Source organism: Colobus angolensis, unplaced genomic scaffold (assembly GCF_000951035.1).
Source record: "Colobus angolensis palliatus isolate OR3802 unplaced genomic scaffold, Cang.pa_1.0 Scaffold129, whole genome shotgun sequence".
NCBI classification, from domain to species: domain Eukaryota; kingdom Metazoa; phylum Chordata; class Mammalia; order Primates; family Cercopithecidae; genus Colobus; species Colobus angolensis.
Window position 1 is genome coordinate 4,244,651 of NW_012114141.1, and position 15,925 is coordinate 4,260,575.

General features: G+C 35.2%; 1 protein-coding gene across 3 annotated transcripts in view; it reads right to left on the minus strand.

The window, feature by feature from the left end:
• The window catches only part of TBC1D5 (TBC1 domain family, member 5), a 582,411-nt gene that overhangs the window by 102,408 nt on the left and 464,078 nt on the right, over nt 1–15,925 (minus strand). For all 3 annotated transcript variants that reach the window (XM_011933724.1, XM_011933723.1, XM_011933725.1), the window contains one exon: nt 3,938–4,023. In XM_011933724.1, coding sequence (XP_011789114.1) covers nt 3,938–4,023 — 86 coding nt within the window. The remainder of the gene's footprint in view (nt 1–3,937; nt 4,024–15,925) is intronic.

Below are 15,925 nucleotides of genomic sequence, written 5' to 3' on the forward strand. Positions count from 1 at the left end.
GATTTTTATATCTTCTTTTGTGAAGAGGCTGTTCAAGTATTTTGCCCAAGTTATATTTTTCCTGACATACAAAAATTCTTTATATATTTGGGATATATGTATTAAAAATATTATCCCCAAGTATGTGACTTGTCTGTTCTTTTTCTTAATGGCATATTTTGATGAACAAATAACCTTAATTTTAAGTTCATTTTATCTATCTTTTCTAGTGTTTTTTGTTTCATGTATAAGAAATCTTTGCCTACTCTTTGTCTTTACCATGGGGGGGTTCCCAAGACTACCAATTAGGTTTGATGATTTACTAGAAGAAAAAGCTGTTACACTCATTCCAGATTAAGGCCAAGAAAGGAAAAAGGCTGGAGTCAAAGAGAAACAAGTTTGGTATTTATTTGTGAGAAACACTGTGGGCATAACAGGCATGTGAGTGTGGGAGTAGAATCAACAGTTCTGTTTGAAAAATACTAAATTTAAGCTGCATATGGGACATCCAAGAGAAAATATTTATTAAGTAGCAAGGGATGGGTAAAACCGAAGACATAAATTAAGGACCTGTCAGCCACAGATGATGGTCTGTAAGGTCTGTAAGGCCATGAACTGAGTTGAAATCCTCAAAGGAATGAGTACAGAGAAGAAAAGAAGTGTGGAGTTGGGGCTGTTTTAATATTTGGAGGAAGAAGAAGATTCAGCAGACCATGGCAAGAGATGGAATGGCCACTGAGATAGGATCTTGTGTTACTCTTTTGGAGATGAGGTCTCTCTCTGTCACGCAGGTTGGAGTGCAGTGGCGCGATCTCCGCTCACTGCAAGCTCTGCCTCCTGGGTTGAAGCGTTTCTCCTGCCTCAGCCTCCTGAGTAGCTGGGACTACAGGCACGTGCCACCACTCTTGGCTATTTTTTGTATTTTTAGTAGAGACGGGGTTTCATCATGTTGGCCAGAATGGTCTCGATCTCCTGACTTTGTGATCCGCCCGCCTCGGCTTCCCAAGGTGATGGGATTACAGGCGTGAGCCACTGCACCCGGCCAGATCTTGTGTTTCTTATTGAACTGCCTAAATTCTTCATACATTAATGATATTGTATTTTGTCAGTTACATCCACTACAAATATTTTCCTAATTTTTGATTTGTCTTTTGATTCACTTTATTTTTGACCTATCTACTTTAAAATATGTGTTGTATAGTAAAATCCATTAGTTGTTCCTTTGTGATTTTCTCCATTACTTATAAGGTTAAAAAGTCTTCACACTATTATTTGTCAATTAAAAATTTAAAAATAAGATTTCGGGCGCAGTGGCTCACACCTACAATCCCAGCACTTTGGGAGGCCGAGGCAGGCAGATCATGAGGTCAGGAGATGGAGACCATCCTGGCTAACACGGTAAAACCCCGTCTCTACTAAAAAAATACAAAAAACGAGCTAGGCGTGGTGGCGGGCGCCTGTAGTCTCAGCTACTCGGGAGGCTGAGGCAGGAGAATGGCGTGAACCCAGAAGGCATAGCTTATGGTGAGCTGAGATTGCGCCACTGCACTCCAGCCTGCGCGACAGAGTAAGACTCCATCTCAAAAAAAAAAAAAAAAAAAAAAAAAAAAAATTAAAAATAAGATTTAAAAGTCTTCAAGTAACTATCGGTCAGATAGGCACTTGCATTTTTATTTTTATGTTTGCTTGTTTCAGTGCACTTTGGAATTCATTTTTGTGTGTGGCTGATACTTTTTCAAGGATTTGCCAATTTTCCCAGCACCGTCTATTAACTATTTCCTTGCTTACTGAGCTGTGACGTCTGCTTCAATTACTACATTTTATTTAGTTCAATTTCAATGTTAAGCTTTGCAATTGCAAAAGGATGACAAAAAGTCTTCCTTCCAATCTTCAAGAGATACTTTGCACAAGAATCTTAATGTGTTTACAAGGAAATATATAAAACAAAATCAACATTTTGTGCAAGAAAAATGTGGGGAGAGAAGGCTAAAGAGAAGAAAATCAAGTAGGGGAGAAAAGAATGGGTACAATACATTTCCAGTGGTGGAGAAAAAGGTGTTTGAAATATTTCAAAAAATTCATATAACAAATATGTGTTGAGTGCCTTCCCTATACCAGTCATCACTGTCCTAGGTGCCATGAAGTGATAAGACAAAATGCCTGCCCTCAGGGACTTAGATTTTAGTGGAGAAGTTGGGGAGACAGATTATAAATACACAAATGAATTATATAACTTCAGTTCATGATGATGGGATAGAGTGAATAGGGGAGGTGAAGATAGGCAAGGAGGTTAAGAATGGCCTCTCTGAGATGACATTTAGGCTGAGCTTTAAATCATGAAGAGGCATGGGAAGATGGGGGTGGCAGAAGAGCTCTAGCAGGAGGGAAGAGTTAGGTGCAAAGGTCCTAAGCAAGGGCAAGAAACAGAGAAGGCTGGTATGGCTGTAGCATGAGAGTGAAGAGGTGAGAGTGGAAGGAGATAAGGTCAAAGAGATAGGAAAGGGCTTCAGGAAGAAGACTGGATTGCCAGTGGCAATAGGAAGCCTTTGGAGATGTTTACGTGGAGGTATGATATAATCTGTTATAAATTGACATTTACTTGGCTGTTGTGTAAAAAATAATCCTGTGGGGGTTGGGAGGGAGAGGAAGACAAAGGATTCCAGCTAAAAAGGTCTTGTATAAAGAAAAAGACTAATATACTTTGTTCTTTTAAACATAACAAAACTAAATATTTGACATAATGGGAAGAAATATAATTGACTAGGGTGTAAGATTACTGAAGGCAGGGATTTTGGTCTGGGTTTTTACTGGGCACTTCATGTGTTTAAAATAACCAATCTGGCAGTTGTGTTGAATGATCAACTAACTATAGCGAATAAATTTTTATTTGTGTAACAAGACTCAGATGAAATGAACAAACAGAAAAGAGCTTCAGACAAGTCTCATGGGCTACAGAACTGGTCTCATAATTGCACGGTACATCAATATATGGGGCAAACAGATTTCAATCAGAGATGGCTAATTTTATAACAACATTACACTAAGACAAGGTTCAAATTTCAAGTTTAAATTTAGCCATTTTGTTGTAAACTTCTTCTTATCCCTTAGAATATGAGTTCCTATGCAGCAGGAATTATAACTTATTTTTAACTCTCCAGTAACAGCAGAACACATTGTGTATATGTATTCCATAAATGTATATTTAGGCTGTTGGAATTCTACTGAAGAAAAGCTAACACATAGGCAAAATGCTTGAGGAAGAAAATTCGGACAACTTGGCAGCATTTATCATTACTAACATTTTAGTCTTCCACAGTAAACTTTGAAATTACATTCTAATTTGAAATGGTTCTGGTTTGACAAGTTAACTCTTGAGACATCTCAATGTAGTATTATGAAAGAACAAAACCATTCATCAACCCTTTCTGCCAATGTTAATTTCTTTGAAAAGTAGGATTTTAATGTTTTTTATTCCTACAGTGACCCTTAAAATTTCTATGTATGCAATCACAAACATACACACAAGATGCATTTATAAGCTTATTGTATAGTTCTAAAGACAGTTGGGAAGCACATTTTTAATTTTGTTACTGAAATAATTTAAAAATATATTATAAAGCTGCCTCTTTTCAATCAACAGCAAAAATCTAGAAAGAGATTATACAAGTAGGCACAATTTATGCAAGTTTATTCATGTTAGAAAAATGAAGTTGCCTAACTTCAAATTGTAACAAGTACTCTTATATTTATTTTTCATCTTACCATTGATGTCAATATATAGCATTTTCTTACGCCTTTAAAATAACTTGGGTAATTTATTTAACAAAGATTCCTTATGTACATTAGTCATTGATATGCTAAAATCCGGAAAATTGTTTTCAGCAATGTGTAAAAGTTCCTGATGATCTCTGAGACTACCCTTGTGATTTATAACTATCACCAGAAAAAGGGGACTTACCGGCTTTTATTCATGAGGTCGGCTCCTCGTGCTTTGTAATAATCTAAGTTTGGATGGAATTGATAAGTCACTGGTCTTGGATTTCTCTAAAACAAAAAAATACATTTTTAAAAAGCTAGTTAAAGGATTTAATCCATTAACATATAAGAGGATAATAATGATCATTTTAATATTCCTTCAGAAAAGAATATGTATAATATAAAGTTTAATAATTTAGTGTGATTGGGTTTTGCTTTCATTAAATTATTCCTTAGTTCTGATTAAACATAAAAATTATTTTTTCCTCTCTCGTAGTTAACATAGATTTATTCATCATTAGATTTCTGATGACTTCAAAATAAAACTTTCAAATGTAACCTTCCTAAAAATATGATGAATAAAATTATAATAAAATCTAAAAACTATATGAGATGTAACACAACCACAAACTATGCCAAAGGACCAAAAGACACAAGGTGTCAAGGTAACTGCATTTCGGGGGAAGAGAAAATCGTTCGTTTTTTATGACCAGAATGCTAAATGTGTCCACTAGATGGCACACTGAGACTTTTTTGTTCCAAAATGAGTTATTTCAGAATTCAGCAATTCTTTTAAAGTTAGCAATTTCTATGTCATCTATCCTTATTTATGAGTTTAATAAATGCCAATATGCCAGATACTACAAATATTACCAGGACAACCATTACAATACAAAAGCAAATTGACCGACGTACATTTTCATAAAAGCAGCAAAAACACTGCCCTTTCTGGAATGCAACATTATTTATAAACATTGCAGAAATGTCCTTGAATCATTAGGTCCACTGTGTCTGTTTAAATGTGTTGCTATTATTTAAACATATCTATTATTTAAATGTATCAAGTCCCTCACAGGCAAGTGAAAATTAAACAAATATACTTCTGCTTTACAAAAACTAATCATGTTTACAGCATAATTTAAATGAATACCATAATCTCTAAAATGTTAAATTACATATATTTACCATAAAAAGTTTTTAAAACGTTATAAATAAATGTGTTCTCATGTTTACCTGGGCATATAATTCAAGTTAATAATTGGGTTTTTGAACAAAGGCATGCACTTCCTTTGAGATACCTATCTGGACATGGAAAAGCTGCATATTATCTCAATAGAAAATTACCAATATGCTTAGATATCAATCCTTGGAGACATAATTCCAAGACACTGATACACTTGCATGCAGGCACGGGGGAGTTGCGGGGGGATATAATTGCTAAGGTTAAATAGTTTGAAATTCATCAAGCTAACAAGCCGCATTTAATGGCCATGATGGACCTTTTCTTTTTCTGCTGAAAAGAGAATATTTACACAGCTCAACCCTTTCATATCTCTTCCAAGCCAGCCCTAATCATCTGACAAAAATGACAATCCCTTGATTTAGCTCCAGCTACTACTCCACTGGTTTGGTATTCAACACAGTTCTACAATAATCAAATCTGAATTGCCTTGATGAAGATAACTGATGCTTCCATGACTACCATACTATTAAGTCTAACAGTGCAACTTTTTCTCTCTCTAGGAATTACATAGGTTTTCTCATGATAGCTGATGACAACCTGGACCCAAGTATAATGGGAAAATAAAAGAGGTTAAGGCCACTGGCAGACTGACAGTGCATTCATGATGTATTTTAAAAATCAACTTTCGCAGGACTATCCCTCATGACTAATTTTGTTCTTTATTCTTAGTACCTGGAAATACATTTTGTTTTTGCTAATAAAAAAAGAACCGTTTTTTCTGACTTCCAACAAACTAATAAAGGATTATGTTACTTTTTGCCATAAAATAATGAAAGAAGGGATCACATGGAGCAATTACTTGAAACATCTTTATGAAGAAATGACAAGCAATTCAAGACACGGAGTGCTGATCTATCTAAGCACTTAAAGCCATTATTAGGAATAATGCTCTAACTTGAACATATAAATGAGGCTCAAGTATTGCTTTCACTGAGGCATATTTAAATTCCTAGGAGACTTACTGCTATCAAAGGGAGAGGTAGTTTAAAGTACCACTGTACTGGAAACAAAAAAAAGAATCAAAAGATGATGTTGAAAAACAGCACTTGAAATGTTAAGAAAATAAAATCAGAGGTTATGGCTGAAAGTTATTCTTTTCTGTTGGGAAGACAGTGATGTTTCTAAAACATAAGTATACAGACATACAGATGGATCTAGACCAACACTGTCCAACAATGGGTCACAAATATAAATTTCATCTATAATTTCAAATTTTCTAGTAGCCACATTTAAAAAGGAAAATAAAAAGGAAACAAGTGAAACTAAATGTGATATTTTATTTAATTCAGTCTATCTAAAATACTATGATCTTAACATGTAATCAACATATATAGTTATTAATAAGATACTTCACATTGTTTCTTTTGTATAAAGTCTTCGAAATCCAGTGTGTATTTTATACTTACAGCACATCTCAATTTGGACTAGCCACACTTCAAGCGCTAAACAGCCACATGTGGCAAGTGGCTACTGTACTGGACAGCATAAAATGAAACATCTGAAACACTGTACACCACTGCATGGCTATAAAAATCAACATCTAGACATGAACAATAAAAAGGATACCAATACTTTTATACATTAGGATTCAGTAAGTATAGTTCTTCAATTTACCTATAATTCTTCTCTTTCAATTAAGCTAATTTTATCTCTATTAAATAAGGTTTTAAAAAGTTAAGGAATTTTGGAATACCATCTCACACAAATAACAACCAAAACAAAACCAAATTAAAACTAGGTAACAGGTTCAAATCATTGTTAAAAATACATATATAAATGTACATATGAAGATAAATGGATAGATAACTGCGACATACCAAAATGTTATCAATGGTTTCCTTAGGGAGACAAGATTAAATGAGTGGAATTCTTACTTTATGCAACTGAAATATTTTAAAAGAGATACTTGCTCCTCTTTTTTTTGCGGGGGGAAGGTAGGCAGGAGACAGCGTTTCATTTAGTGCTATCTTGGCTCACTGAAGCCTTGACATCCCAGGCTCAAGTGATCCTCCCACCTCAGCCTCCTGGTAGTTGGGACTACACGCATGCACCAACATGCCCAGCTAATTTTTATATTGTTTTGTAGAGATGGAGTTTTGCCATGTTGCCCAGGCTGGTCTTGAACTCCTGGGCCCAAGTGATCCACCCACCTCAGCCTTCCAAAGTGCTGGTATTACAGGTGTGAGACACCACGCTTGGCTAATACTTGCTCTTCTTAAGGGAGTTTTTGTTTTCAAATACAACTTCATAAAAATATGATGATTTCTAATCTTTAAAGTTCTGGAATCTTCTCTAAAATATAAGAGCTACTAGAACTATACATGTAAAACTCTATACGTAAGAAAGACCAGACCCCATGAAAACTGTGATTTCTCATTGTGCAGAACATGTTACGTCAACACTTTAACATTATGTCTTAATTTGTATTAGAACAATTGGCAATTACAGTCATGTGTTGCTTAATGATGGGGATACGTTCTGAGAAATGTGTCATTAGGTGATTTCATTATTGTGTGAGCATCATAGAATATATTTTACAAAAACCTAGATGGTATAGCTTATTACATACCTAGGTTATATGATATAGCTCATTGACCCCAGGCTACAAACCTGTATAGCATGTTACTGTACTGAATACAGTAGACAGGTACAACACAATGGTATCTGTGTACTTAAACATATTTAAAAAGAAAAGGTACAGTAAAAACATGGTATTATAATCTTATGGGAGCACTATCATATGTGTGGTCTGCTGTTGACCCAAACGTCATTATGCAGTACATGATTGTGTTTTAAACTCATTTTCACACAGTCAGGACTTCAACTATCATGAGCATTTCCAAAACAATGGATATTTTTAAACGCGTTTGTTTTGGGGAATTTTCCTTTGGAACATAGCAAAATGGTAATCATATCTTAACTCATATTAGTCTGTGTACAGAGGAATACCAATTATGTTCCATGTTCTGGGAAGTTTATATAACTATACATAATGAATGCAGGCTGGATGCAGTGGTTCATGCCTGTAATCCCAGAACTTTGGGAGGCCGAGGTAGGAGGATCGCTTGAGCCCAGAAGTTTGAGACCAGCCTGGGCAAAATAGCAAGACCACTATCTCAACAAAAAACAAAAAAAATTAGCTGGGCATGGTGGTGCATGCTGCTGAGGCAGGAGGATCACTTGAATGCAGTTTGAGGCCGCAGTGAGCTATGATCATGCCACTGTATTCCAACCTGGGTGACTGTGAGATCCTATCTCTTAAAAAGTAAGAGAGTCGAGTATGGTGGCATATGCCTATAGTCCCAGTTACTTGGGAGGTTGAGGTAAAACAGCTTGAGCCTGGGAGGAGGAGGTTGCAGTGAGCTGAGATTCTGTCACTGCACTCCAGCCTGGGCGACAGAATGAGACCTTGTCTCCAAAAAAAATGAAATAAAACAAAATAAAATAAAAAAGGAAGGAAGAAAGAAAGAAAAAAGAAAAGTGCAAAAATCACAAATTCAAATTCAGTTCATCCTGGGTTTACCATGCCTTTCCTAGGCCAACCAGGATGGGCCTGAAGTAAGTCTTTCACAAGATTTCAGTTTGTTAACTGCCCAAGTATCACTCAACTCTTTTCTGTTAATGTTGAAGCTCTATTTAAAGCTTTTTCTTCAGCATTTTATTTTATAGCAATATAAGAAGAATGCTGAACACATTCTACCCATGGTGTGGACAGGCTGAATTTTGGGAAGCTATTAAAGTCTTGTGGACAAAGTGACATACAGAAGCAGAATTGACAGTGGTAGATGCAAGTGTTCTAGAACAAACAATATGCAAAAAACAAATCAAAACTAAACAAAACTCATGCTATGCTTCTGACTTTCCAAAATGCTTTTGTTAATTTATCATGATCACAAAATCGACTTACAATAATGCTTAAATAACAGCGATCAAAATAAGAGATAAAAACTGAAATCGATCTAAGTTATAGTTAACTTTGTTCACTTATAAAGTATATATTATATGATAGTAGACTGTTCCTTAATATAATTTTAGGTAAAACAAACATTCTGTCTAAGAATGAGTTTGACTATGGATGGTGAACAACTCCCCTTGGCCATACTCTGCACTCTGTAATGGAAGTCTGTAGATGAGCCGACCTACCTCCTCTTTGCCACTCTTACCCCTATAGCAACATTTCAATATTCTAAGTTCAAACTCATTTTGTTATGATAGTATAAAAATATTTAAATGCTAATTCACACTAAGCCTAACTAAATACTAGATGCTACAAGAAGTACACATAAACTATAAGGTGGTAGATATTTTCCTTGTACTGAGTCTGGAGAAATCAAACTCATCCAACAAAGGTAATTACAAATAGTACTTTCTGGACTGATTCCCTAACTCCTGTTCTTCACTCCAAGGTGATATCTCCATTTGAATCATCAAATAGAGACTACAGAAGGAGAAGTCTCATCTTGCTATGAACAGCACAGGATATTTCAAAGGACTGGCTATTTATAAGTATAGGCAGAACTGAAAAGAGCAAAAGAATATCAATTCCAGTGATGCCTGTCCTAATTTATTAAAGTACCAGTAGGAGTTAATGTAGAGATGAAGTTATATGTTGAAAACACAAGCACTAGGGTAAATGTAACGGCACTCGTGTGCTCTAGAGTCGGGCACAAGGTGCCTGATAGGTGACGCAAGGGATCAGGAGTCAGCGAGGGTTGTACTCAGATTCCTGCTCCATCTATTACCAGTGGAGCAACTGTAAGGAGTTAGTTACATTCCTAGCTCTAGTTTACTCATCTGCAAAACTGCAGAAAGGATTAATTGACATGATGAGAACTAAGTTCCCAGCACAGTACCAGGCACTTGATAAGAACTCAATGACATGATTATCTTTTGATACCACTGAGTACTGACAGACATGAGTCAGAGGGCAGATCTGACAGTCTGACTACCTGAAATTCATGATAACAAATAGGTGGAAAAGGTGATGCTTCATACTTCAAATAGTTATACATGAATTTAGGATAGATTTTGACAAGCATTATATTTTTTAAAGCAAAAACACACAGAAAAAATATGAATGCTGGATCTCATGTGAGGAGAAAGGCTGTCTTATTTCTCAGAATAGGAGCACATAGGTTTACTAATATGAAAAAGGTGTAAAATCATACTATTAAGGCAGCATTTGTTTGCTAGCATATGAGAATATAACAATCAAAGTGATTTCCTGCAATATGTCCAAATTATTATCATTTTTATAGCTTATTGGGTCACAATTTTTACATTAAACTGACAAAGTTCTATAGTACTTGTTTAACAGAAAAAAGTATTTACAGTATAATGTATGTTTGGCATGAAGAAAAGAAAATATTTGACAAATGAAGAATTACTTAGTTTTCTTTCCCTTAATACTTGCTACCAACCCTTAATTTTTATAGCATGCTAGATTACAAAAGGGGAAAAATAAAGCTTGGAAGGAGAAATAGCACTGTAAAAATATGTCGAACGTTCCTCTTTGATGAAAAATGAGACCCTTATTTTAGTGAATATGTTATTGCCTCAATGCTGGGGGGAAAGCAACCATCATTAGAAAAACGAATTGCTCAGCTGTTTATAAGCGAAAAGCTCTGGGGGAATTTCTCAGGACCCTAAAGGCAAAGCATTACAGGGTTATGCAAACATATGTTGCAGGTGTTTTAGGGGAGACAGGTGGGCAAACCTCAGCCATGGAAGAGGAGTTAGTTTAATACGCTGTAACTGAAATGAGATAACCTAAATGCATCCAAGTGCAGAGATGCCATGGCACGCGTGAACTAGAGCTGCAGAGCAAAAACTCTCCCTAAAATAATTATCTTGCTAGTGCCAAGCAAACAGAATTTTTCTCTTCTTATAGTTTTATAGAAAACAAACACTGCCAATTACTTTTTTATTTTTTTTAACTAAAGGTATTTTAAACCTGGAACAAAAAACAGCCTGAAATACTGATAACTATCTAAAAAAGATAAGGATGAAGTATTGTTGCTTTTATTTAAACAAATATTCCTAAGGAGACAGTTTGTTGTAATATTCCCTCTCTGGTTCACTAGGCAACATTAGATTTATCATAATTCTCCTAAAGCCTAAGATATTTCTATATTAAAATGCTAATTTTATCTTTTCTTTTGCCTGTAATTAAAGCTGGAAAAATTTGTGGTCTGATATTCACTGATTGCTAGAGGGTTCACAAAGGTCTCACTATTTCTGTCTCTTATTGCCACTTACTGCCCTTTTCATTAAATATAGATAGAGTAACACAGGGAATCAAAAAGGCAGACATTGTAATCCCACATGCTCTCAGAATTACTCCCTTTTAAATACATATGCACACTGTATCAATAAGGGGTATTGTCTGAATATTATCTAAATATTATCAAACCTAGACTTTGTATCTTATTTCTTATTCTTCATTTATCCAAGAGTTGATTTTCTTCTTATATCACTTGTGACTAAGGACAATACTCATTTTACTATACATATTTATGCATAATACTATATTGAGCCTCACCTTCCTGATCTAAATCACTTTTTTAAAACAATCTTACCGTGAGTTAATTTCATATACTTAGTATAAAATAAATTCACAAAACCTCAGATTTGGAAAATAAAACCTAGTTTTTGTTTTAAACAATACACAAAATTCAAAATGTAAGAATACAATGCACTCATCAAATTAATATAGATTTTTATTTAAAAAGAATATAAATATTTGTAACTTGGTTGTAACTAAAATATTATTTCAGTGTCAGGATCAAAATGACTTCTGGTTTATTTACTAATAATTCCTACGTATTTTGATGGGAAAAACATATTGTGAAAACTAGGTATTAAGAATCTTAGGGCAATTGATGGAAAAATCTAGGTAATTCTCATCTATGCATCTATAGAGTAAATCAAAAAAAAGAAAATATAGAAGAGAAAAAGTTTTAAAAAAAAGGAAGCAAAAACATCGTTAATTGGGTAAAGACACAGACAAAACCTCTGAAGCTATGCCAGCCTCATTTTACATACTGAATAAGCCCAATTCCCTAAAGTGACATCCCCATCTATACCCTGGCAAGCTGAGATCTCAGATGGCAGAGAAGCATTTTAAACCACCTGTGCGTTATGCTCGACTTTAGCTTCACACAATAAATAGACACCAAAAGAGAAATCAATTTTTTTCTTTTACTAATGTATTTACATTTTTGAATTTAGCGTGCAGGAAGATGCCAGAGTAACATACCCCCACCCACCCCCCAAGTTTGTTATTTATATATATGGAAAGTAGGAGTTTAGGTCTACAAATTTTCTTTGTTGCTAATACTGGGCCTCAAAATATGTCTTTTAGATAACTGGTTGGCTCTTTTCAGTAGTACTGAACTCTTCACCTTTTTCCTTCTTCAATGTCAGTAATGGTGGGGGTGGGAGAGACTTACTTCAATGCTTTAAGAAATACAGAAATCCATTTGTCTGTTCCTAAGTGCGGTTCCCAATCTTCATTAAAGAAAAAAAAGGGAAAAAGTGATCTCAAAAAATATTCCTAAAGATCCCAATTTGGGAAACAGAAGTAAATTCTGATATAAAAGTTATCACTGCAAATTTTTATTTTTAGAAATGTTAGAACAGTTTAATCAAGTAACCATCAAAATAGAGGCAATTTAAAAACTGTTAGAATTTTTGAACTCCCAAGAGTAAGTCTGTGACCCAACAGGACTGAGAACTCTGATCTGGAAAATTTTTCTCCCGTCTTCTTTCCCTGTCTTCTTCCCTTTCATCACCTACTTTTGGAATTGCCAAGGCAACAAAAACTAAGGTCCTGAACAATGATGCCTGGTAAAAGGAAGCTTTGCACGCTACACTTTTAATGCAACTGGGGGAGTAATTTCAATGAAAAAAATCTTGGAATTAAAAATTCATTTATTGTAAAAACCCACTTTTACCAAGGTCATTTGCTTCCACTGTATTTCTTTGTGAATCTTATTAGTAAAAAGTGAAATATGAACTTTGAAATTTCTAAGTGAAGGGAGAAATCACAAAGCAAACATAAATAACATATAGATTTGAGTTGTATTTTACTGAGTGAGCCTGTTATCTATGTAGGAGAAAGTATGTCAAGTTAGACCACAGAGAAGACCATGGAGAAGAGTCCATGTAGGTGGACTTTCGCCTTTGGACTACCTTATTCTAGATTCCATGTGTCATTTTAAAAAAGAACACTAGTCTTAGATGTGAATTTCTCTAAATAGCAGATAGTGTTGTAAAATAGTGTATCAATGATCTCTGATACAGCTCAGTCTTAAAACGAACTACTTTAATAATAATGATTGGAAAACCAATTACATGCTGCTTGCATAATATCTATGCTATGTGTTCTTAATATTTTTTATGCTATGGAATCCTCTGCTTTCTGGTAAAGATTTTGGTCTCCTTTCGGGAATAATGTTTTAAAAATGCAAAAAAGAAAGTATATAGGGTAAAACATAATAAAAATAGTAATCAGAATACTGAACAAAGTTGCAATATACTCACACGTGCTTTTATATTAATAATTATATGACAAAATATAGTGGCTAGTATGATCATTACTATAATTTTAAAGTAGTAATGAATGTAAATAGTATTTCAAGATATCTTCATGAGCTGTAATCTGATATGAAAACTCTGTTATTAGTGACAATGTTTCAGATACTGCTAATAATATTGTAGTTTGTTGCCTTTACCCATATTTGAAGAAAATATAAATTTCAGTAAGGGCTTAATGAAAATAAAGATGTAAATTTTTCCCATCCAAGTTACCAGATCCCTTAAATTCCATCAAGAGACCATTTGGGGGCTTGATGCCTTTCTCCAGAAAATTGAAAGGTGATTTTGGAGAACAGCTTTCCTCTTGGGAAGGTTTAGTCTTATGGATACTACCATACTAGTTTATTAACTCTTTTACTACTACATGAATATGTTCAGGGGTAGTAGTCAAAACATAAAACAACTGGTTTAGTATAGGCAGCTACCATCAGGACCTATAGGGATCCAGGAAGAAATGCCTGGAAAGCCCCTGCCATACCAGGATTTAGCTCCTCTGATACTGAATTTCTTTACCTACTTACATATAAGTACTTCAACATTTTAGTAACTGTTATAAGCTGCAAAACCAGGTGAATGCCAGCCAGCCCTGGATAGGAGTAACACTTAGGATTGGGGTATATTTAGATGCATAAATTTTGGCCCAGATAGCATCCAGTACCTCACCTGAATGAATGAGAAGCCCAGGAGGTCAGTGGGGAGAATGAAGGGAGAATGCTCACAAACAGTGAAGTAAGTTGTCTACTTCTGAAGAGCCTACTCTTTCTGTGCTAATTCCTGAGAGGGTTTCTATTGCCGTGCGACTGCAGATAGCGGAGAGATTTGTAATGGTCTGTACCGTAAGTAGAGTTGTCCACAGATTACTTGATTGTTTTAAGAGGTAGCTGAACTTTCTTAGTTTGCAGCCAGAATTTAATTATTTCTTCTTAAATTTCAACTTTTATTTTAGATTCATGGGGTACATGTACAGGTTTGTTACAAGGGTATATTGCCTGATACAAAGGTTTGGGCTTCTATTAATCCCATCACCCATATGGTGAACACAGTACCCAACAGGAAGTTTTATGGGTCTTGTCCCCCTCCCTCCCTCCTTCTGGAGTCCCTAGTATCTCCTGTTTCTGGGTTTAGGTCAGTTGAACCTAAGATATAGCTCCCATTATGAAGCGAGAACATATGATAATTTGGTTTTGTTTCTGTGTTAACTCACTTAGGACGATGGCCTCCAGCTACATCTATGTTGCTGTAAAGGACATAGTTTCATTAAAAGAATGACGGCTTTTAATTAAGAATTATGGCTGCATAGTGTTCCATGGTGTATATGTATCACATTTTCTTCATCCAATCCAACACTGATGGGCTCCTAGGTTTATTCCATGTATTTGCTGTTGTGAATAGTGTTGCAATTAACATAAGCATGTATGTATCTTTTACTTAGAATGATTAATTTTCCTTTGGGCACATACCCAGTAATGGGATTGCTGGGTTGAATGGTAGTTCTATTTTTAGTTTAAGAAATCTCCAAACTGCTTTCCATAGTGGCTGAACTAATTTACATTCCCATGAACGTATAAGAGTTCCCTTTTCTCTGCAGCCTCACCAACATTTGTTATTTTTCAACTTTTTAATAACAGTCATCCTGACTGGTGTAAGATGGTATCGCACTACAGATTTGATTTGCACTCTCTGATGATCAGTGATGCAGGAGTCAGCACAGAAAGGCTGAGATCTTCAGAAGCAGACAAGAAGTAGACTTACAGTGAAGTAAGTAGAATGCTCATTTACTTCACTGTAAGTGAGCATTCTCCCATTATGCAAAGTTTGCAAATATTTTCTCCCATTCTGTAGGTTGTCTACTCTGTTGATAGTTTCTTTTGCTGTGCAGAGCCCTTTAGTTTAATGGGCTCTCACTTGTCAGTTTTTGTTACAGTTGCTTTTGAGGACTTAGTCATAAATGATCTGCCAAGGCTGATGTCCAGAAGAAGATTTCCTAGTTTTTTTCCTAGAATTTTTACAGGCTGAGGTCTTACTTTTAAGTCTTTGATTTATCTTGAGGTAATTGTATATGGTGAGAGGTAGGAGTCCAGTTTCCTTCTTCTGCATATAGTTAGCTAGTTTTCCCAGCACCATTTATTGAACAGAGTCTTTTCCCCATTGCTTATTTTTGTCAGCTTTGTCAAGTATCAGTTGGCTGTAGGTGTGTGGTCTTATTTCTGAGTTCTCTATTCTGTTCTATTGGTCTATGTGTTTGTTTCTGTACCAGTACCATGCTGTTTTGCTTACTGTGGCCTTGTAGTATAGTTTGAAGTGAGGTAATGTGACATCTCCAGCTTTGTCCTTTTTGTTTGGATTGCT